Consider the following 22,961-nt stretch of genomic DNA (forward strand, 5'->3'; position numbering starts at 1 on the left):
GTTTTACTAGTATCTTGCGTTTCAAACAACAGGATGTAAAAAACAATAACAATTATCATATTAAAGAGTGTTTAAGAGTCTGTTTCTAATCAGTATCATTGACATTAAAGTTGTTATTCTTCCACTCAAAGTGGCTTATTTGCAATTCACGTTTAGAGTAAAAAAGAAGTAAAGGGAATACCTTTTTAGTCCATCTTTTTACTCCATTATATCCTTTGGTTACCAGCTGTCTATGAAAAAAGCTGTTGAAGAAGTGAACCTAGAAGAGACATCAAATATAAGCATCCAAATTATATTAAGCTATACCCAGATTTAACTTCAAAAGAAGATGGAAATTTAAAAACCCTTGTATGTAAGACAGACCAAAAGGAGGAAAAGTGTCTTCTATAGAAAATAAATTACCTGATTCACAGAAGATTCTGTTCCAAATTTTCTTAGAATAACCTTACAACTGTGGTCTATAGATAGAATTGGAATGGGACAGTAAATAAATAGATTACCTGAATCCAATCAAGTAGAGAAGCAACCTGACAAATCTCTCCAAATCAGGTGATAAAACTGAAAGAGGCTAATAAGAAAGAATGAGGTAATATTACCTTGAACTCAAGGGCTATGGATTATAAAACTAACCCCTTCTGAAGGATATGGACTTGGAGACTCCTGCTTTCATAACAGCTGTTAAAGAATTAACCTGGTCATATGGAACATATCAAATTTCTGGCTTATAAATTAGGATCAGCTCGTCTGAGATAGTTAACATACTGTGGTCTTAAAAGTGTTCACTCAGTAACTCTGATTCACTTGAAATGAAAAACCTGTTCCCTTAGCGGAGGTTCTCAGGGTGTGGTCAACAGATCAGCAGTATTGGCATAACCCAGGAACTTGTTAAAATGCAAATTTTCAGGCCCCACCCCAGACCATTTACTAATGCAGAAACTGAGGGTGGAGCTCAGCTGTTTGGTTTGATAAACTTTCCAGAAAATCCTAATGCACATTGTTTTGAGAACTCTGCAGCTTAAGATATCAATAAAAAGAGCTTGTAATAGCTATTTCTAGAAAAGTGATTTTCAAACTCTGTGTGCATCAGAATTTGGACAGTTTGTGAAAGCACAGATTGCTGGGCCTCACCTCCAGTTTCTGATTCAGTAGGGGGGTGGTTAGAGTTCAAACTTTTACATCTCTAGTAAATTCCTAGGAAATGCTGGTGCTACTGATCTACGGATTTTAAGTGTCCTTTTAATCTAATAAAGGTTCAGAATTAAATGTAATATAGAAATAATGAAGGTAAATTATACCCTTGAAATTAATACCCTTTATGTTAAAAATCATCTATAATATGTGTTTAGGTTTAAACTTTCTGGTGATTACGAGAAGTTCACATAATAGAGAATCCAACAAATTAGCCTCATGATTCCAATTTAAAATGCAGAGTTGTGATTTTAAGTGGAAAGTTATAAGACATTTTGTCTATATTCATAAAGTATTAGAATCTCAGATTCAACACTGTTGAATCTGTTCAACCTGTTTAAATTATTAGATTTGTAAAAGTACTTGGAAAGGTTTCATATGTTGAAATCAAAGGTTATCCGTCAGGTAATCTGAATAGTCAGAAAAATTAATGCATTAAGTTAAAAAAATTTTAATAGTAACAAAGAAAATCTTTTTTTTTTTTAATTTTTTTTTTTAATGTTTTATTTATTTCTAGGAGAGAGAGAGACAGCGTGAGCAGGGGAGGGTCAGAGAGAGAGGGAGTCACAGACTGAAACAGGCTCCAGGCTCCGAGCTGGCAGTCAGCACAGAGCCCGACGCGGGGCTCAAACCCACGAACCGCGAGATCATGACCTAAGCGAAAGTCAGACGCTTAAGACTAAGCCACCCAGGCGCCCCATAACAAAGAAAATCTTAATAGTAACAAAACTCTTATGGGAATTTTAAAGTTTAAGGAGGGTCTGCCTGTATTTGAACAGAGTATTAAAGATTCATCCAAGAAAAAGTGACATCTTTAAAAAGAATAAGACTTTAAGTTAAATTGAAAAACTTAAAGCAAATAATACACCCTTTTTGTGCATCTCCTCACTATTAAAAAAGAGACAAGAGGCCCAAAATAGAGTCTAACTTAGTGCTGACTTGTGCTTAGCCCATGTCACCAAACCAAAAATACCTCACCTAAATGCAACTTCAGCCTCTCCCAGTACTGTAATCTTAACAGAATTACCTGGACAACACTACTTAGGTAACCTGCCTGTTAGACCCCTGTCTTCCCCTAAAGCAAAGTGACTTTACTGCAATCAATCTACTCTTGGTAGTAACACCCTTCTCCTGCCCCCTTCTGCCCTGTAAGTCTTCCATTCTGTACAGCTTTTCAAAGCTCCTTTTTAACTTGTTAGATGGGATGCTGCCCAATTCATGAGTCAGTTGAATAAAGCCAGTAAGATCTTTAAATATACTCAGCTGAATTTTGTTTTTACTTTTATTTTTGAGAGTGAGCACGAAATGGGGGGCGGGGGGGGGGATGGGAAGAGAGAGGGGACAGAAGTGAGCCTGATGCAGGACTCAAATTCACGAACCGGAAGATCATGACCTGAGCCACAGTCGGGATGCTCAAATGAAACACCCAGGCACCCCGACTTTTGTTTTTTCACACCTTAAAAAAGCCTCCTTGGGGTGCCTGTCTGGCTCAGTTGTTGGAGTATGTGACTCTTGATCTTGGGGTTGTGAATTCGAACCACTTGTACAGAGATTACTTAAAACTTAATAAGAAAAGCAAAGAAAACAAGTGGGGCACGTGGATGGCTCAGTCAGTTGAGTGTCTGACTTTGGCTCAGGTCATGATCTTTTAGTTCGCGGGTTCGAGCCCCATGTTGGGCTCTGTACCGACAGCTCAGAGCCTGGAGCCTGCTTCAGATTCTGTGTCTCCTCTCTCTCTCTCAAAAGTAATTAAATATTTAAAAAAAAATTTTTTTAAAGTCCTCCTGAAAAATCAATATAACCACTCTGAAATAAATACGCAGGAAAACCACTGGCAATCTGACTTTCCTAGGCTGAAATATTTTATAGAACTTAGGCCCAACCTGTTAGCACCTGATGAAGATAAAATTGAAACCTTTAAAAATCGAAGGAATAATCACATCAAGTTAAAAAAAAAAAAAACACCTCATTTTAATACAAAAGAATTCTCTCTCCTGAAGAGTAACTTTTCACTTACTTTGTCTGGGACTGCATCCATTATCAGCTCACCATACATATTAATGACCTATAAAAAGTCAACATAGAAACAGCTTACTAACCCTATACATTTCAGAACATTCCACTCAGAATGAGTACCACTGATTGGTAACAGTAATCAAACCTTCTGGATACTGGGGTTTGTGAAGAAGTAGCTTCAGTAAAGAATCCTTGATTCCAAATTGTAACTACGAGGCCAACCCAAAGGTTAATTGTATTTTATTGTCCAACATCCTCTGCAACTTTTCCTAAGAACCTACATGCACTAACCTGGTCATTCAGCCAGTTCTGACCATCCAGAGTTGCCAGATCATCCATATCCAGCATGTGCTTATTGTAGAAGATGCGGAAGTTGCATTTTTGATGCCTGGCCCGGTAGTTTGTTATTTCTCTATTGATAAATGGTTTTCTGAAAAAGATTTTGAAAGAAAAGAAACAGGAGTTCCACTAAATGTACTGCTAAGTATTTTCTTTTTTTTAATTAAGAGAAAAGTCACATATGCCAACAATTTTATTTTCAAGGGCTTAAACTGAGCATTATTGACAAACCTATTAGAAAAGTCTTCATTAAAGACATCTTTTAGTCTTCCAAGGACATCTTTTTCACTGAGTGGGACCAAACTGCCATACTTCTTCATAACCTCATCTAGGAATCCTTAAATAAAGGAAGAGAAATTACAGTGGAAAAACCATTTTCAGAAAAAGTCAGTCTCCAATATTTAACCTATACAGAACACTTACCATACATTTAACCTATATATTACACTATAAAGAAATCTTTAAAAAGTTATGTTTTGTAAAAAATAAAATAGATCAATTAGGCCCTCACCATTCCAATCCAGAAAAAAATGCCTTAAAGTATCATTTCACATTGGATTTTTAAACTACTGATGCACTGTTAGAAAATGGCTAGCTAAAACTAAAGATTGACATCCTTCAGTAGCTTAATGTTGCAGAAGAATCTTCTCTCCTAAAGAGTGAAATCTAAATAGTTTAATCACCTGGTTAAATGTGTATCACATCTTGCAACTAAAGGAGTTTTCTTTTTTACTTTTTATTTTTGAGAGAGAGAGAGAGAGAGAGAGAGAGCACGCACGCATGTGCACATGAGTGGGGAAGGGGTGGCAAGGATACAGAGGAACCAAAGCGGGTTCAGCACTAACAGCAGCAAGCCCAATGCCAGGCTTGAACTCAGAAACCCTGAGATCATGACCTAAGGTGAAGTCAGATGTTCAAACAACTGAGCCACCCAGGTGCCCCTAAAGAGTTATCTTTTCAAAAACCACAATTTGTTGAGGGATCTGTTGAGACTGCAGTCACTATTATTTGTTAACTGTTGTAAATTTCACATCTCCTAGCAAGGGAAAAATTCTAAGACATTTTTAATATCATACAATTTGGTGGAGTTATTTTATTTTTGATACTGAATAACCCTATAACGTGAGCTTAACTAGATAACAGCTGGTGAGGCATATTTTAAAAGGGGAAACAATTAAAGGGTGACTTCTTGGCCAGAATAGGACAGTCTTCAGGTCAAATAATATGTATATGCATTTTCATGGCTTCCAAAAGGACCCACTGAATAAATGTACCTGAAAAGGTTTCAGGAAATAAAACCAGGACTTATATTTCTAAGGAAATACAAAGAAACTGAGGGAAAGAAAGCTTAGAGCCTTACAAAAGTGCTGACATGACTTAGGGCATTCACTGATGCCCAAAAACCTAATTAGCCATCAGTCTGACAAGTCTCCAGAATTAAGATGGGGAGAATGAGCACTGTTAGCCACTTATTTTACCCAGCTCCCTTCTACCTTTGAGAATAGCCTCTGGTACACATCAGTACAAAATGGAAAGGGGGGCACCTAGGTGGCTCAGCTGGTTAAGTGTCGGACTTCGGCTCAGGTCATGATCTCACAATTCGTGGATTCGAACCCGTCAGGCTCCGTGCTGACAGCTAGCTCAGGGCTGGGAGTCTGCTTTGGTTTCTCTCTCTCTCTCTCTGTCAGAAAAAAATAAAATATTAAAAAAAATTTTTTTTAATGGACAGGAAAGAGCACAACAGGAGTGACTGTCCCAAAAACAGAGTGGGTTTTTTTGAGGGAGGTTCAGATAAGGGTGTGAAAAACCTATCTTCCTTTTGTTAGTCTCCCACCAGAAGGCTCTCAATTTGAAAGGCTTCAGAGCAAAGGTCTAACTAAGGTCAGGATATAGTAAACAGGAAAGAGCCGGCTCGTTTATGCCTGGTTCTGATTTAGGCTTTAAGGATACAGAAGACAGAAAGGGAATCCCTTGTTCTAGCTTAATAAGAGTAGGAAGTAAAGATTTGGGGTTTCTAAACTTGTATTTGCCTGCAAGTGTTTACAAGTTACCTAAGAACAGCTTTATGTCTACATGGGAGAATGAACTCTAACAGAAGATAAGGAATCCCAACACTGGAGAAACTGCATTTGAGGAGCAAATTTCACACCAAAATAATGCACCTAATAACAAAAGACTAACTGTAGGCCCAGCAGCCTTGAGACTCGTCAAGTAAGAAAGCAGTCTCCTCTATCAATGGGATATGGACCATAATTCCAAATGAGTATCATGGGAAAAGAGGTGTCCCTCTTAACAGTGTTATCTATGGATGGTAGTATTGGGGGGGGAGGGTAAGGGGTTTGGTTTTCTCCTCTTATCTGTATTTTTGTTTTCACTTTCAGATGATAAACATGGATTTCTAATGCAGCAGAAAGGCCCTGCCTGGATCTTCAAGGAGAAGCCTAGATGATAATGTCTCATTGATACACACATCTCACTGGGACCAGAAGTAAAACCACATTCAAATATCATTATCGTAAACCAAGCACCAGTACATTTCATTTCATCCTTTTAACTACCCTATGTTGGACAGAACCCCTAATCTACAAATGGAGATAGGAAGCTTAGTGAGGTTAAGTAACTTTCCCAAAGACCCTGAAGTAGCATACGGCAGAGCTAAGATCCTGATTGTAGGGTATAAGACCACAAAAAGCTAACCATTAACCATTATCCTATGCTGCCTCCAAAGCAGGAGATACCTATTCTCTTTTCTCTACAAAAGCATCTTGTTCTTCACTGTATCTTTTCCTCTTAATACCCACTGGCCAAGAATTGCCCAGAAAATAACTTCTTAAAATGAGAATTAAATCCATTATTTTTTACCCACTTCCATTCACCAAATTCATGATCCAAAAAGGAAAAACGCATTTGGCATAGTATTAAAACTTCAATGTGACCAAGAAACAAAGGATAAAATGTTAGGGGAAAAAAACAAAACAAAAACTAGAATTCAAATTAGAGTCCACCCTGCAAGCACAAAAGGTAATAATATGGCTCTTTTCCTCCCTGGCTGTTTGAAGCTCAGCTGCCATCAGGAACAACATGGTAACTGTCGTGACCAGCAAGTTCATGACCAATTCATTATTTCAGCAGGAATAAATGGTCACTGATGTTCTTCATCCGGGAAAGGCAAAAGTACCTATGTGAGAAATTCGGGGAAAAATAGCCAAAATATGCAAGACCACATCCGATGTCATCTTTGTATCTGAATTCCGAACCCATTTTGGTGGTGGCAAGACGACTGGCTTTGGCATGATTTATGATGCCTTGGATTATGCAAACAAAAATGAACCCAAACATAGTCTTGCAAGACATGGCCTGTTTGAGAAGAAAAATACCTCAAGAAAACAGCAGAACACAAGAACAGAATGAAGAAAGTCAGAGGGACCGCAAAAGCCAATGTTGGTGTCAGCAAAGAGGAGGAGTAAAGATTCTACAGTGACTATCTCTGGCAACTGTGCAGATTTTTCTTGAGAGGATTAATAAACTAAGAATTAAAAAAACACACACACAAAAGGTAATAACATGGAAAACAAAACCTAAGGTGTTATTTCAGAAGTTAAGTTGCTCACCTTAAACCAAATATGCTGGACAGTTTTTTCTAAAGGCAACTGATGGGTCACATCCCATCATGAATGTGGAATGAGGTTCACTGTGTTGTGCATACAAGAAATGTAGCCATTTGCTTCTCCAACAAAATGCAATATATAGCAAAAAGGCCCAGTCAAAAATAAGGAAGGCATGGGGGCACCTGCTGGCTCAGTCAGTAGAGCATGCAACGCTTGATCTGGGGTTGTAGGTTCAAGCCCAACACTGGATGTAGAGATTACTTGAAAACAACATCTTAAAAAAATAACAAAATAAGGCATGAAATATCTAAGACTAAACTTAAGAAATGTGCAAGCCTAAGTGAAAAGCACAAAATTCTGGTGAAAGGACATAGGTCAGTAATTGGAGTAATTCTTGAATACTCAATATTATAATGAATGTAATTTTCCCTTCATCTGTAAATGTAATGCAATATCAATCAAAGCCATTATTTTTGTTTAATTGAAAAAACAAATCCAAAACTCATCTTGGGACCAAAACATGAGAAATTCCTAGAAATTTATGAAAAGGATTAAAGAGGAGAGGTGAATGGGGGGGGGGGGGCAAAAGAGGAGAAGGGCCTAGTCCCATCAAATTATAAAACTGAGGCATCTGGGTGGCTCCATTGGTTAAATGTCCCACTATGAATTTTGGCTCCAGGCACAATCTCATGGTTGGGGAGTCTGAGCCCCGCACTGGGCTCTGTACTAATAGCACAGGGCCTACTTGGGATTCTCTGTCCCTCCTCTGATCCCCATACTCTCTCTCTCAAAATAAACTTTTTAAAAAAATTATAAAGCCACTAGAATTAAGTAATAGCATAAAACCAAAAAACCAAATCCAGTAAGAGACCTAACAACAGGTAGCAACTCAAAACCACAAGGAAAAAGATCACTCAAATAATATTAGAACTATTGATTAAATCTTTTATTTACAGTTGGAATTCATTTTGATATAAGAATGCAATCGGGGGGCGCCTGGGTGGCTTAGTCGGTTAAGCGTCCGACTTTCGCTTAGGTCATGATCTTGCGGTTCATGGGTTCGAGCCCCGCGTCGGGCTCTGTGCTGACTGCCAGCTCAGAGCCTGGAGCCTGTTTCAGTCTGTGACTCCCTCTCTCTCTGACCCTCCCCTGCTCACGCTGTCTCTCTCTCTCTCCTAGAAATAAAAATATAAAAAAAAAAAAAAAAAGAATGCAATCGGGATCCATCTTTACTTTTTTCAAAATGGCAAAATTTTAAAATAACACAATAGAAGAAACATGGCTGAACATTTTTATAAACCTGAAATGGGAATAAGCTTTAATTTTAAATAGAATTTTTGAGAGAGCAAGCGAGCGAGCACACGCGTTTAGAGGGGAAAAGGGCAGAAGGAGAGAATCTTAAGCAGGCCGCAAGCCCAGGACAGAGCCTGATGTAGGGCCTGATCCCACAATCCTAGGATCATGATCTGAGCCTAGTCATGAGTCGGATGCTCAATCGACTGAGCCACCAAGGTGTCCAGGGTTTTGGTTTTTTTAAAATATTTTTTTATTTTTGAGAGCACAAGTGGGGGAGGGGCAGAAAGAGAAGGAGACACAGAATCCAAAGTAGGCTCCAGGCTTTGAGCTGTCAGCACAGAGCCTGATGTGGGGCTCAAATTCACAACCCGTGAGATCATGATCAAGCCAAAGTTAGACACCTAACTAACTGAGCCACCCAGGTGCCCTAGGATTTTTTTCTTTTAAGTTTATTTTGAGAGAGTGGAAAAGTTCAAGCAGGGGAGGGCCAGAGAAAGGAGAGACAGAATCCCAAGCAGGCTCCTCACTGTCAATGCAGCTCCGTCTGCAGGGCTTGAACTCAAGAACCATGAGAGCATGACCTGAGCCAAGATCAAGAGTTCGATGATTAACCAACTGAGCCACCCAGGCACCCCAGGACTTTTCTTTCTAATACATGACCATAAACATTTTAAAATAAAATGGCAACCATCCTCTAATTCCTTTAGAACTTTTATGCCCTTTTACTATGAACATCATTTATTAAAACATATAAGCACTCTCTAGTTTCTTTTCTTGAAGTTACTTTATCCCATTCAATATACTAATGGAATTTTTTTCCCTAGGCCAATTCAAAACAATCTAGTAACCCATTAAATGGGTATGCCATAAACAATTCCCTATTGGGAACCATTTGTTAATTTCTTTAGCTCTCCAAGTAATGTCACAACTAAAACCCTTGATATATCCTGGTTCTGCTATTTCCCCACAACACACCCACTGAAGGTTAAATTTCTGGGTCAAAGGACATGCATATCTAAAAGTTCTAAATTTTCATTAATGACCTGTTATGTACACATACAGTTTTAATATTTATGGAGTGAAACTGGTATATTGCTTCTGAGTTTCCTATCAAGCTTTATAATGTAATATTGGGATGCATGGGTAGCTCAGTTGATTGTCCAGCTCTTGATTTTGACTCAGGTCATGCATGATCTTATGGGGAGGCCGGGCTCTGCACTGGGCATGAAGCCTGCTTGGGATTCTCTCTCTCTCCCTCTGCCCCACCTCTGCAAACACACATTCTCTCAAAAAAATGAAATTAAATGTATTATCAATGTGAAATTATAAAGTGGTCTCTTTTTATTATAAAATGGGTTCTTTTTAACAGCTTTATCGAGCTGGGATTCACATACCATAAAAAAATCACTCTTCTAAAGTGTAAAATTCAGTAGGTTGGTGGGGTGGGTTTTTTTTGTATATTCAGTGCTATGCAACCATTACTCTCACCTAATTCAATAACATGTGCATTACTCCACAAAGAAAAGTTGTACCAATTAGCAGTCACTCCTCATTGCTTCCTCTCTATAGCCCCTGGCAACTATCAACCTGCCTTCTACCTCTGTATTTGTCTACCATGGACATTTCAAATCAACAGAATCATATGGTATGTGGCCTTTTGTTCCTGGCTCTTTTCACTCAGCATGTTTTCAAGGTTCATCCACATTGAAACATATAGCAGTACTTCATTCTTTTCTATGCCAGAATATTCCATTGTACAAAATACCAAATTTTACTTACTCGTTCATCAGTTGGACATTTGGATTGTTTCTACTTTTTGGCTATAATGAATAATGATATGAACATCTGTGTACAAGTCCGCGTGGATTTGTTTCTAACTGGTTAAATTTTTAATCCATCTGGAATATATTGACATAGGAATCTATTTCTTTTCCTTCCAAAATCAGTTTTATGCAATATTTACAATTATAAAATAGTACGTAAACTGTAGTAAGTACAACTGGCTCTTGATAAATGTATCAATCCACTGCAGCGAATATGTGTAGTACTATTAGAGAAAAGCCAGCATTCAGCATATCATGGAACTTAATATTAGCTAATGCTATAGAAGTCAGTTAAAGGAGCATCAACTATACTGATGTCTCATATGGACTCCTTATTGCTCTATTAATCCTGATTATTTAGGTTTAGTTCCTTTACTTGTTGAATTTGTCCTTTTCATTGTGCTAGCTTTCCTGAGATATTTGGTGATAGATTGTGGGCTTATCTCTACTCAGGTCTTTTTTTGCTGGTATGGGGAGGGCTGTAATGGGCAGTAGTTGTTGCTCTGCTTCAGCTCTTTTCAGTGAGCATGGAGATGCTAAGTAAAACCCCAAAAATGGTTCTTCTGGTTCTTCTTTTCTCAGCCTATTAAAATAATGAATTACTCTGCAGATCACCAAGTGTGCATTCTGTAAAAATGCCTACTTCCTCATGTCACACTACAGTCTTACTGTATGCCATTAGTCAATTTATCAATTGCTTTTGTAAGTGCTACATCTCTAATTGGTATCTGAGTGTAAATGCTCACTTTTTCAGGTTTATGTCTTATATGGTTCTGCTAACTTTATAGTAGAGAATTTGTCTTTCCTTATTCTAAAACAGTATAAACAACAGAATTTTTTTTTCTTTTTTAAGATTTGCTAGGACTCTGTACTCCATGTCTTTTTGTGGAGAAAAACTTTCTATACATACTTAATGGTTAAAAAAACAAAAAATGTTCAGAATTGTTTAAAACACCAAGAAGTAATTCTCCTAATTCCCCAGAAAAGCCCTTTATAACAATTTAATATATCTTTCTAGATGTGGCCTATACAAATGTGTGTTCACGCTTTTATACATATGCTACATGTGTATATCTCTTAACAAAATGGCATCATTCTGTTCTGCAACTTGTTTTATTCACTTTAGATAGCTTTCAGTTTCAAACTATAGACTGAACTTTTTAACAGCTTCATAATGTACTACTGCCCAGATGTGCTATATTTATACTACCATAGAAACTTTTTTTTTTTTTTTTTTACTACCAGGACAATACTGTAAATCATGTCCCTGTACAAATATATTTCTATTTTGGATAAACTGCAAGAAGAGGAATGGGTCAAAGACTAATACTGCCATACTGTCTTCCAAAAATGTTTACACCAGCTTATTTATGGGGTAGATTTTAACAGGAAGACTTTTTAAAGTATGACGTAAAAACTTGAAGCCATAAAGACAGGTAAGTTTCTCAGTGAAGAGTTGATAATTTCCTTTAAGCAAAATTACCACATGCAAAGTCAGGGTACTTTTTACCTTTGGGGAAGGAAAAACTTAAACTCTTAGGATATGTATAATTAAAATTTAACAAGGTAGGAATCAGTGTTTCTTTCTTGTTGCCACATTCTCAGAACTAGCACAGTGCCTGGCATATAGGAATTTCTTACATATTAAATAAATAAAATACAAACAATCCAACCCAAAAACAGACAAAGGAAAATTACATACAAACCAAAGATGGCCAAGAACCACAGAATAAGATGTTCAAAGTTTAAACTCAAAAATGCAAATCAAAACACTCTCAGGTCATCTAGAATGAGAAGATTGTTAATAAAGTTTAACAAGAGTAAACTGGTTCAACTTTCTGGAGGCAATTTCACAATTCTCTTAAAATTTTAAGTATTTGTTCACCATCAATTTCACTACTACAAATTAGAGAAAAAATTATTTAAGTATACATATAGAAGTAGTTTCTTGCACTGTCATTTATAGAAGCAAACAACTGGAAGCAACACAAACGTCATCAACCAAAACTTAAAAAGTATGGAAAGTCTCCATAATACAGCAATATAGAAGACTTCAAAGAAGAATGTCTAAATGCTTAAAGGAAAACCCAAGTGTAGAAGGAAAAAACAGGACTCTCCTAGAAAAGATAATGGGCTTTTCGGTGGCTCAGTCGGTTAATCATCTAACTCCTGATTTTGGGTCAGGTCATGATCTCATAGTTTTTTTTGAGTTTGAGCCCTATAGTGGGCTCCATGCGGACACTGCAGAGCCTGATTGAGATTCTCTTTCTCCCCCCCTTTCTCTCTCCCTCCCCCACTCATCTCTCTCTCTCTCTCAAAAAAGAAAATAAACATTAAGAAATTAAAAAAAAAAAAAAAAGGAAAGATAATAGACAGCAAGTGTGGGCTGGAGATTGAGAATGAAGGAAGAGTGCATACCAGAAAGGCAGATTGACAGCTGTTCGTCATCCACGGGAGATGCTTTCTGACTGTTCCTCCCACCTCCTGCTTGACTTTCAAGTTTGAGTCCACTGTACATTAGAGGAGCCTCCAGTGGACTTTTACAGTAAGGGTGGTCCAGCAACTTAGAACTAAGAATGTTCTGCTTGAGAGATCCATCCTCATCCATTTGGCATGAGCTCTCATTCTGAACAGTCTTTTCAGACACAGGCCCATCTACATCACTCACAGACTGATCTGCCTCAGACACTGACAGTTTTACTCGGTCATCACTGACAGTACTTGTCCGATTTTCCTGACCCAGAGTCATGACTTCTCTTTCGTTTTCTGAGATAAACACGTTACCAGAATGATGTTCTGATAAGGGGATATCATGAATCAGCTCTGTACACTCCCACTTCGGAGAGGAACGGGTTGACTGGTCCCAGGTGTATGTGACACTACCATTCTGTTGGTCAGGGAATGCTTCATCTAAACTAAGTTCCTTGCCCAAGAAAGGGCTTCCTTTAGTGTGGCCATCAGGCACATGAGAGTTCTTTCCCTTCATCACAGCATTGCTGTCCATATCTGAGAAGTATGGTTGATGCCGACAAGAAGGGTCTGTAGGTTCTGGGGAAGGGAATGGACTGCAACTACCACCCTCACTGTTTTCCCTAAGGGTCTCTTGATGGTCCCCAGTGACTTGCACCCAGCTTCGCTGGGCTTTTTTTAGCTTGCAAACTTTGCTTTTTGTTCTGAAGTGCTGTGATCTGAGAATCCTGTACCGAAATCTAATCATGGATAATTTCTCATACATCATAAGAGGAGATACTTTTATTCTTCTATGTTGGTTCAGTTGAAACTTTTTTGGAATCAGGGGTCCCCCATTCCTGTGGTGCTCCAGCCCTTGGTAGCAGCCATAACAAAAGCGCTTTCTCTTATGGTTGCTCAAGGTGACCACAATTGTGCCACTCTCACCTGGACTTTGGCTCTCCCCATTGAACTTCATGGGAAAGTCAGAAGCTTGTGGCTCTGTCCTAGATCTGTGACCACTGACCTGACCTAAAACACTATTTGCTGGTAAATCAGCAACTGCCTTCAAGAGACTTTTCTCTCCAAAGTATTCATGGTCAGAGTTCTTTGTTGATGACAGCAGCCTCTCTGATTGGAGTTTTAGGAGGGTCCTTGAGGAGGAAATGAAGTGTTTACAGTCTTTTCTTTTCACTTCAGAGGACAAAGTACTAACATTTTGAGGAGCCACACTGGACTCTGCCTTAGCAAAAAAGCGTGCATCGTGGATCCATGTTTTCTGGATTTGAAGGGCCTTCTTCCTGCACTGGAAATGCCTCAGCTGCCTGCTCCAAATAGTTGGCCTTCCCAATTTGGCTTTCAGAATGCACAAGTGTTGGTGAAAGTGGAACTTCTTAAAGCCTCCAAATCCAGTATTCCATTTCTCAGAAAAGGCTAAATGGATTCCTTTCCTCCATAAAATCTTCTTCTGTTTTTTCATTTTTCTGATGCATAATGAGATCTTGATGCAGCTGTGAAGAGAAAGAAGAGTTATACATTTACCCTAAAAATGTTATAAAGATATAATCACAGCGATAGAGCTTAGAAAATTCTTAGGAAAAAAACAGCCTATGAAGTTCAATTTAGACTATCAGACATAATGAAATCCTTACCTGATTAAGGTTTTCCCCACAGTGTAAATGGGAAGACATGAATACTCTCACATGACCCCATTTGGTATATCTGCCTCTAACAGAAATAAATCTCAAGAATCATTTCCCAATATGCAGCCAGTTTCTGATGGAGTAAACCGGGTAAAGAGTCAGAAGAAAATCCATCAGTGTTGATACTGCTTCTTATTAGCTAAGTGACTTTATGTCAGTCACCCAAATTCTGTGTTATCATTTGTAAAATGAAGGATGGGGAAGGGAGAGGGGATCACATACCGTTTAAAACTGATTCCATATCAAAACTGTGTTTTATATGTCAATTTTAGAAAGGAACAGCTGTGTATACTATTGTGTATACTTTTTGCTGTGTATAGACAACCAGAGGCAGATATTCAATAAATGCAAGCAACACCAGTACCTCAAGAGGGAGACCAGCCTCCTCTTTGTCAGTCAAAAACTTTGAGTGGCTATGGAGGGACGTGAGTCTATCAGGTGCTCTCACACAGTCAGGGAGTCACACAGACTCTCAAGTGAATATAAGTAAAAAAGCACATGCATACATATATATGAAGTTTGGGGACACACTTATTAGGAATGATAGATGAAGCTGATAGTCAAAAACCAAACAGGATTCCTCCTCAGATTTAATAAGATCTAGCATTACTGAAGGCTCTCCAGCGCAGAAAGGTGCCAGCTGCTGTGGGTGGGGTAGAAGAAATAATAGACTATGAATCAAAAAAACCAATCATCTAATTTCAGCTTGCTGAAACAACTTTAAGAAAAGTTGTATTATTTTTCTGCGCATCGGGAGGGGAAGGACTGAGCACATGTTTACTTCAGTTCTCTATCCAAATCCTATTAAGATGACAGAAATGGGTTTTAAGAAAAGCAAAAACTCTCACAAAGACAATTTAAAAGGAGACAAGAACAGTACAATTTTAAAAGAAGAAAACACATAACTAAGTGATAATAGACTTAGTAGGCCAAAAAGTGAAAATCTAAGCTGGCAGTAGGGGAAGCCCAGAAGCAAGTTACAGGACCTTAGAAAGGCTCAGGAATGAAAGCAACAATACCTATGAAGGTCAAGAGAAGGGAGCTCAAGGGGTACCTAGCTGGTTCAGCCGGTAAAGCATGCAACTCTTGATCTCAGGGTTGAGTTCAAGGTCACATCTGGTATAGAGATCACTTAAAATCTTTTAAGGGGTGCCTGGGTGGCTGAGTCAGTTAAGCGTCTGACTTCAGCTCAGGTCATTATCTGAGTTCGAGCCCCTCATCGGGCTCTTTGCTGACAGCTCAGAATCTAGAGTCTGCTTCAGATTCTGTGTCTCTCTTGCTCTCTGTCCCTCCCCTACTCACGGGGTCTCCCTCTCTCTCTCAAAAATAAATATTAAAAATTTTTTAAAAAAATAAAATCTTTAAAAAAAACAGAAGGGAACTCAAAAAGGAGGGACCTGTTTAAAATCTGAATAAGAATCAGACCTCAAGATGCGCATTCTCTTACCTTGGCAGATAACCCAAGTTTTACTTTCTGGGGAGGACAACCAGGATAGTCAGGAACATCGTGCACAACTGCGCAGGGGTTCAACAGGATATAGGACTTTACAGGGTGAATTCTCTCCCCAACCCCTTTATAGCTTATAGAGGAGATCAGCCCTGGGAGCAGATAACTCATTTTTGGGGAATGCCTCAACTAAACAGGCCTGAACAATTACAGTATACCACAAAGTTTAAGAAGCAGTGAGATCCCCAAATCCTTCCCCAACTCCACACAGGAGGTAACTCCCCCTCCACTACCCAACTTTGGAAGTTTATTCTTCAGAAAGGGTAAAAGTGAAGCTCTGCAGCCAGGGAGATCCCAGACATAATAGGAAGCTGGAATGATACAGTAAATATATGAACCCCTCACTTTCCCACTCATTTCCCAGAACACTGGCAGTTTGTTTTGCCATCCAAGAAGGAAATCGGAAGATTCTTCTCTGGGGAATCTGATTAGTCCACAAGAAAATACATATAGATATCTCCCCAAAATGGCCGAGGATGGCCCACAGTGCACCCCAAAGTTGACAAGTCTCACCCCATGTTGTAAATTTCCAAGCAACCTCTTAGTGGTTATTTTTTAAAATGAAAGAAAAATCCAAGATTCGACAGACTTCTAGGGTTGACAGGTGGAACAAAATAAATATTTAAAAAAGCAAAAACTTTCACAGATAACTCAATTTTAAAAAACTAAGAGGAGGACACTTGGGTGGCTCAGTCAGCTGAGTGTCCAAATTTGGCTCAGATCATGATCTCACAGTTCATGAGTTCAAGCTCCGCATTGAGCTTGCTGCTCTCAGCGCAGAGCCCACTTCAGATCCTCTGCTCCCTCTCTACCCCTCCCCCACTTGCAAAATAAAATAAAAACATTTAAAAAATCAAAAATAAATAAAACATTAAAAAATTTTTAAATGAAATAAAAATAAACTAAGAGGGGGGGGAAGGGAGTGATTGTATAATGGGTACATGTTTCCATTTAAGAAGATGAAAACGGGGGGCACTGGGTAGCTCAGTTGGTTAAGCATCCAGTTTCAGCTCAGGTCATGACCTCACGGTCTGTGGGTTCAAGCCCTGCGACAGGCTCTGTGCTAACAGCTAGCTCCGAGCCTGGAGCCTGTTTCGGATTCTGTGTCTCCCTCTCTCTGACCCTCCCCTGCTCATGCTGTGTCTATTTCTCTCTCAAAAATAAATAAAACATTAAAAATTAAAAAAAAAAAAGATGAAAAAGGTTCTGAAGATGGACTGTGGCCATGGTTGCACAATAATGTAAATGTATTTAATGCCAGTCAATTGTATACCTAAAAATGTTTAAAATGGTAAAAGCTGGGGCGCCTGCATGGCTCAGTGGGCTAAGTGTCCGACTTCAGCTCAGGCCATGATCTCACAGCCTGTGGGTTTGAACCCCACATTGGGCTCTGTGCTGAGAGCCTGCTTCGGATTCTGTCTCTCTCTCTCTCTGCCCGTCCCCACCTCACACATGTGCATTCCCCCTCTCTGTCAAAAATAAACATGTAAAAACATTTAATAAAATAAAATGGTAAAAATTATGTTATGTGTATTTACTACACTAAAAAAACAAGAGGGAAGGAAAAAGTCAAAGTAAAAAAAAAAAGTTATATCCACTGGGGGGGGGGAAATAATAGCATGTTTTGTGTTGTTGTTTTTTAAGTTTATTTGTGAGAGAGAGAGAGAGAGCACGAGCCAGGGAGGGACAGAGAAAGGGAGAGAGAGAATCCCAAGCAGGCTCCACACTCCACTCATAGCCCAACATGGGGCCCGACCCCACAACCATGAGATCATGACTGGAGCCAAAATCAAGAGTCAGATCAGATGCTCAACCAACTGAGTCACCCAGGCACCGTTTTCTGTTGTTGTTTTTTTTAAGAAACAATCAAAAACAATAAGGGGGCCTTGGAAATTTAAAAGAGAAGAACTGAAAAGCTCAGTAAAAGTAAAGGGCTAATATCCCTAATAGAACTTTCTTAAATTGAGAGATTGGGGCGGGGGAGGGGGGGAGCCTGATAGAAAAATGGCAAAAAGACATAAGGAGACAATTCATAAATATTTTTAAATGGCCATTAAACATAAGAAAAGATGTTCAACTTAAAAAAAATTAATGGGCAAAGAGGGGTCGGTTGGGGAGTTGTGCAAAATGAGTGATGGGAAGTTACGGAGATGTAATATATAGCATGGTTACTATTAATAATGCTGTACTGTGTATTTGAAAGTTGCTAAGAGAGTAAATCTTAAAAGTCCTCATCACAAGAAAAGTAAAACTTCTTTACTAAGTACAGTGGTAGGTGTTAACTAGACTTAATATAGTCATCATTTTGTAATTTATATGAATAGCAAATCATGATGTGCAATTGAAAATGATATAATGTTATATGTTAATTATACCTCAATAAAAACACCAGCAAAAATTGTGACAACACATTCTGTTGGTGGGAGAAAAGAAACTTCCATACTTTGCTGATAGGAATACAAACTGATAAAGTCCTTTTGGAGGAGAATTTGATAATATCTAACAAAACTAGGATTTACCATTTTTTTTTAATGTTTTTTTATTTATTTCTAGGAGAGAGAGAGAGACAGTGTGAGCAGGGGAGGGTCAGAGAGAGAGGGAGTCACAGACTCTGAAACAGGCTCCAGGCTCTGAGCTGGCAGTCAGCACAGAGCCCGACGCGGGGCACGAACCCACGAACCACGAGATCATGACCTAAGCGAAAGTCGGATGCTTAACTGACTAAGCCACCCAGGCACCCTGGAAGTATTTACCTTTCAATCTAGCAGCCCCTTTTAGGAATTTATCCATAAGATACGCCTCCAATAATAGTGAAAATACAAAATCAAGATTATTCATTGTGACATTCTAATTGCAAAATACTGGAAACCTAAAAGGACAGTGGTTGAATAAGGTATGGTTCTTCCACACAATGAGTGAAGCTATGTAAGAATAAAGATAAACTCCCATGAACTCTCATGGAATGATTTTCAGGTTAAGTGAAAAAAGCCAAGACCAAATGAGTATCGATACTGAGCCACCATGACAGGACTGTGGCACAGTCTCTGCTGTCAGCACAGAGCCCACTGTAGATCCTCTGTCCTTCTGCCCCTCCCCCATAGTGCACACTGTCTCTCTCAAAAATTAACAAACATTAAAAAAAAAAGTGCCAATCAAGGTCATGAAAGACAAAAAGATTGAGGACCTGTGCCAGATTAAAGGACTAAGACTAAGATGACAGGATAACTAAGGTAACATGTAATCCTGGATTGGGTCCTAGCCCTGAAAAAGATCACATGTTAGGCTACAAAACAAGTCTCAATAAATTTAAAACTGAAATTCTATCATGTGTCTTTTCCAACCAAAACAGTAGGAAACTAGAAATCAATAACAAGAAAAAAATTTTAAAAACACAAACATATGGAGGCTGAACATGTTCACCCAATGGATGAATAAAGAATCAAAGACACCAAAAAAATACATGGAAATATATGAAAATGAGAACACAGCAAGCAGTCCAAAATCTTTGGAACATGGCAAAAGCAGTTCTAAGTTAGAAATTTATAATGATAGAAGCCTATCTCAAGGAAAAAGAAAAAATCTTGGGGTACCTGGGTGGCTCAGTCAGTTAAGTGCCTAACTCTGGATTTTGGCTCAGGTAACGATCTTGCAATTCATGGGTTTGAGACCCACTGTCAGTGTGAAGCCTGCTTTACATCCTCTGTCCCTCTCTCTCTCTGCCCCTCCCCTGTTTGAGCTCTCTCTCTCAAAAACAAACAAATCATTAAAAAACAGAATAAATGAGTTCAGTGAAGTTTCAGGATATAAAAACAACATACAGAAATCAGGTGCATTTCTATTCACTAATAACAAAGTAGCAGAAAGAGAAATTAAGAAAACAATTCCAGCCCCAGGGTGGCTCAGTCAACTAAGCATCCAACTTGGCTCAGGTCACAATCTCATGGTTTGCAGGTGTGAGCCCCATGCTGGTCTCTCTGATGACAGCTCGAAGCCTGGAGCCTGCTTCCGATTCTGTGTTTCCCTCTCTCTCTGCCCTTGCCCCACTCAAACTCTGTCTCTCTCTCTGTCTCTCTCCCTCTCAAAAATAAACAAACATTAAAAAAAGAATAATAAAGTACAGTGATTATCTTTTGGGGCACCTGGGTGGCTCAGTTGGTTAAGCCTCTAACTTCAGCTCAGGACACAATCTCATGGTCCAGGAGTTCAAGCCCTGCATCAGGCTCTATGCTGAAAGCTCAAAGCCTGCTTCTGATTCTGTGTCTCCCTCTCTCACTGCCTCTCTCTCAGAGATAAACATTTAAAAAAAATCCATTTATAATTGTATCAAAAAGAATAAAATACCTAGAAATAAACTTAACCAAAGAAGTGGAAGACCTTACTTTGAAAACTGTAAAACACTGATGAAAGAAATTCAAGACAACACAAATGGAAAGACACACCATGCTCATGGATTGAAAGAATACTGTTAGGGATGCCTGGGTGGCTTAGGTGGTTGAGCATCTGACTCAATTTCAGCTCAGGTCATGATCCCAAGGTTGTGGGACCAATCCCCACATCAGGCTCTGCACTGAGCATAGAGCCTGCTTGAGATTCTCTCCCACTCTTTTACCCCTCTGCCCCTTTCCCCTGCTCACATGCTCTCTCTAGAACAGGAATAGAGATAGAATAGGAATAGAATAAGAAAAATAGATTTGAGAGAAAAAAAAAGAATATTGTTAAAATGTCCCTACTTCTCAAAGCAATCTATAGATTCAATGCAATCTCTATCAAAACACCAACAGCATTTTTCACAGAACTAGAACAAATAATAGTAAAATCTGCATGGAACTACAAAAGACCCTAAATAGCCAAAGCAATCCTGAAAAAGAAGGACAAAGATGGAGGTATCAAAATCCCAGATTTCAAGATATACTACAAATCTGTAGTAATCAAAACAGTATGATGCCAACACAAAAATAGACACATAAATCAATGGGACAGAATCAACCAGAAATAAAACCTAGAAATAAACCCATGTTTATACGGTCAATTAATCTACAACAAAAGAGACAAGAATATGCAATAGGGAAAAAACAGTCTCTTCAATAAATGGTGCTGGGGAAACTGGACAGCCACAAGCAAAAGGATGAAACTGGACTATGTTCTTATGCCATACACAAAATTTAACTTAAAATGGATTGAAGAACTAAACATGAAATCTGAAACCATAAAACTCTTAGAAGAAACCATAGGCAGTAATTTCTTTGACATTAACCATAGCAACATATTTCTAGGTAAGTCTTCTCAGGCAAGAAAAACAAAAGCAAAAATAAACTACTAGGACTACACCAGAATAAAAAGCATTTGCACAGCAAAAGGAAACCATCAACAAAATGCAAAGGCAACCTACGGAATGAGAGAAAATATTTACAAATGAAATATCTGAAAACGCCCAACATCACTAATCAAGGAGATACACATCAAAACCATAATCCTTATGCCTGTCAGAATGGCTTAGAAAAAAACATACATACATTCAAGAAATAAAAGGTATTGTTAAGGATGTGGAGAAAAAGGAATCCTCATACACTGCTAGGAGTGTAAATTGTTACAGCCACTGTAGAAAACAGTATAAAAAGTCCCCCCAAAATCAGGAGCATGTGGGTGGCTCAGTCAGTTAAGCAGCTGACTCTTGATTTCAGCTCAAGTCATGATTTCATAGTCATAAGATCAAGCCCCACATAAGACTCTGTTCTAGGCATTCCACTACTGGGTATTTACCCAAGGAAACAAAAACAGTATCTGAAAAGATACAGGCATGCCTATGTTTACAAAAGCATTATTTATAACAACCAAAATATGAAGCAACCCAAGCATCTGTTGATAAATGAATGAACAACGAATATGTGGTATACATACATGTATATATGTGTGCGTTCACAAACACACACACAAAGTATATAACTCAGCCATAAAAAAAAAAAGGATGAAGTAAAAAAAAAAATGAAGTCCTGTCATTTGTGACAACATGGATGGAGGGACCTGGGAGTATTATGCTACATGAAAAAAGTCAGACAAAGAAAGACAAATAACACATGCTTTGATGTGAAAGAAGTCAAGACAAAAAGAGACAAATACTACATGACTTCACTTACATATGGAATCTAAAAAAGAAAACAAAAGGCAGAAACAGACTCATAAACCACAGAGAACAAACCGACAGTTGCCAGAGTGGGAAGGAGACAGGGAATGGGCAAAATGCGTGAAGGGGAGTAGGAGATACAGGCTTCCAGTTATGCAAAGAATCACTCACAGGAATAAAAGGTACAGCACAGGGAATATAGCCAATGGTATTGTAATAGCGATGTATGGTGATAGGTGTTAGCTACACTGGTGAGCACAGCATAACATAAACTTGTTGAATCACTGAGTTGTATCCCTGAAACTAATGTAACATTGTGTGTCAAACTATATTTCAATTAAAAAATTAATTTAAGGTGCACCTGGATGGCTCAGTCTGTTAAGTGTCTGACTTCAGCTCAGGTCATGATCTCGCAGTTCACGGGTTCCAGCCCCGCACAGGGCTCTCTGCTGTCAGCATGGCACCCTCACTGAAAAAATATTTTTTAATGAAAGAAACCAGTCATGAGAGGCCACATATTACGTGATTCCATTTATATGAAATGCCCAGAAGAGGCACATCTAGAGACAGAAAGTAGACTCGCACTCTCTCTCAAAAAATATTTTTTAATGAAAGAAACCAGTCATGAGAGACCACATATTACGTGATTCCATTTATATGAAATGCCCAGAAAAGGCACATCTAGAGACAGAAAGTAGATTGGTGGCTGCCTTGAGCTGGATTGGGGTGGGAGAAGTAGGGGTGATGGGGGACGGGGAGTGACTGCTAGTTGGTTGAGAAGTTTTCTTGGGGTGCTGAAGACATTCTGGAATTGACCATGATGATGGCTGCTCAACCCTATGGATTATACTAAAAACCACTGAGTTGTATACTCTAATTAGGTAAACTGTATGGTGAGTTGTATCTCAATAA

The 22,961-nt window shown here is 38.7% G+C and overlaps 1 protein-coding gene and 1 pseudogene across 3 annotated transcripts in view; one reads left to right on the forward strand and one right to left on the reverse strand.

The window, feature by feature from the left end:
* SENP5 (SUMO specific peptidase 5) overlaps positions 1 to 22,961 on the reverse strand; it is a 49,789-nt gene that overhangs the window by 14,188 nt on the left and 12,640 nt on the right. The window contains exons 2-6 of one of the 3 annotated variants that reach the window (XM_039250816.1): positions 12,689 to 14,229; positions 3,775 to 3,880; positions 3,496 to 3,634; positions 3,206 to 3,253; positions 182 to 259 (exon numbers count right to left, since the gene is read on the reverse strand). In XM_039250816.1, coding sequence (XP_039106747.1) covers positions 182 to 259; positions 3,206 to 3,253; positions 3,496 to 3,634; positions 3,775 to 3,880; positions 12,689 to 14,198 — 1,881 coding nt within the window. In that variant the 5' untranslated portion in view covers positions 14,199 to 14,229. The other 2 variants (XM_039250818.1, XM_039250817.1) reach the window with 2 other exon arrangements.
* LOC120244368 lies at positions 5,812 to 8,196 on the forward strand (annotated as a pseudogene).

This window comes from Hyaena hyaena, unplaced genomic scaffold (genome assembly GCF_003009895.1).
Source record: "Hyaena hyaena isolate Hyena2069 unplaced genomic scaffold, ASM300989v1 scaffold_382, whole genome shotgun sequence".
Classification (NCBI taxonomy): domain Eukaryota; kingdom Metazoa; phylum Chordata; class Mammalia; order Carnivora; family Hyaenidae; genus Hyaena; species Hyaena hyaena.